Source organism: Protobothrops mucrosquamatus, unplaced genomic scaffold (assembly GCF_001527695.2).
Source record: "Protobothrops mucrosquamatus isolate PMUCROS unplaced genomic scaffold, P.Mucros_1.0 scaffold9078, whole genome shotgun sequence".
Taxonomy (NCBI): domain Eukaryota; kingdom Metazoa; phylum Chordata; class Lepidosauria; order Squamata; family Viperidae; genus Protobothrops; species Protobothrops mucrosquamatus.
In genome coordinates this window covers 9,777-11,311 of record NW_015394870.1, presented here as the reverse complement: position 1 = coordinate 11,311, position 1,535 = coordinate 9,777, and the positions used below count along the sequence as shown (strand labels likewise).

Below are 1,535 nucleotides of genomic sequence, written 5' to 3'. Positions count from 1 at the left end.
ATCTTAACATCAGGCAATTTCATTTTGCCCTCAACAATATCCACTTCTAAACTAGGTGCATCTACCTCCACTTCCGGCACCTTAAGATCAGCTTCAAACTCCACAGAGGGCAGTGTTATTTCTGTTTTCAATTCTCTCTTGGGCAACTCTGCTTCCACAGAAGGTATGCTGATTTCTCCCTCTGGGACACCTTTCCCTTTGGGCATTGAAATTCCAAATTTGGGCATATGGAATTTGGGCATTTGGAACTTCCTATCCCTGCTTTCCATTTTAACATCGGGGCCCTGCACAGAAACCTTTCCAGATGGAGGCTCTATGGCTACGTCGGGAGCTTTCAGTTCCAGGCTGGCCGAGTCTGTTGGAATCTTTACTTCAGGAGATGATATGATAATATCTCCTCCCTTCACTTCAGGTTTCTCAACCTGGATTTCAGCTTCGGGAAGAGAAATGTCCACTTTAGGCATACTGACATCCACATCGACTTTGGGGCCCTTGATGTCTGGTTTGGAGAATCCTATGCTTGGCATCTTGAACTTTGGCATCTGTATCTTCAGTCCTCTCCCATCGATGGTGCCTTCAGGCTCTGACAATTTTACGGCCTCTCCGCCATCAGACACTTCAGCTTTTCCTTTGGGAAGTGTGATATCGGCCTCAATTTTTTTTCTCAGGGAGACCCCTATATCTGGCCCCTTGAGATGCGGGACCTTGACGCTAGGCATCTTCGCTTCAGGCATTTTGATTTTGCCCTTATCACCAATCTCCACATCAAATCTAGGTTCATCTACCTCCACTTCTGGCATCTTAAGATCAGCTTCAAGCTCCACAGAGGGCAGTGCCATTTCCATTTTCAATTCTGTCTTCGGCAAGTCTGTTTCCACAGAAGCGACGCCGATTTCTGCCTCTGGGGCACCAGTCCCTTTGGGCAGCGAAATTCCAAATTTGGGCATATGGAACTTAGGCATTTGTAACTTTCTATCCCCGCTTTCCAGCTTGACATCGGGGCCGTGTTCAGAAACCTTTCCAGATGGAGGCTCTACGGCTACGTCGGGAGCTTTCAGTTCAAGGCTGGCTGAGTCTGTTGGAATCTTTACTTCAGGAGATGATATGGTAATGTCTCCTCCCTTCACCTCAGGTTTCTCAACCCGGATCTCAGCTTCGGGAAGAGAAACGTCCACTTTAGGCATACTGACATCCACATCGACTTTGGGGCCCTTGATGTCTGGTTTGGAGAATCCAATGCTGGGCATCTTGAACTTTGGCATGTGTATCTTCAGTCCTCCCCCGTCAATGGTGCCTTCAGCCTCTGGAAATTTTACAGCCTCTGCACCATCAGACACCTCAGCTTTTACTTTGGGAAGGGCAACATCAGTTTCAACCTTCGGCAGGGAGATCCCTACTTCTGGCCCTTTGACCTTGGGGACCTTGACGCTAGGCATCTTTGCTTTAGGAATTTTCATTTTGCCCTTATCTCCAATCTCCACATCCAAGCTGGGTGTATCTACCTCCACTTCTGGCAGCTTAAGATCAGCTTCCAG

At 47.9% G+C, this 1,535-nt stretch overlaps 1 protein-coding gene across 1 annotated transcript in view; it reads right to left on the bottom strand.

Annotated features, from left to right (window-relative positions):
- Positions 1 to 5: 5 nt before the first annotated feature.
- The window catches only part of LOC114923721 (protein AHNAK2-like), a gene marked incomplete at its 3' end in the record, with an annotated part of 11,295 nt that continues 9,765 nt past the window's right edge, over positions 6 to 1,535 (bottom strand). Inside the window, exons 5-6 of the mRNA XM_029287058.1 lie at positions 471 to 1,528; positions 6 to 422 (exon numbers count right to left, since the gene is read on the bottom strand). Coding sequence (XP_029142891.1) covers positions 6 to 422; positions 471 to 1,528 — 1,475 coding nt within the window. The remainder of the gene's footprint in view (positions 423 to 470; positions 1,529 to 1,535) is intronic.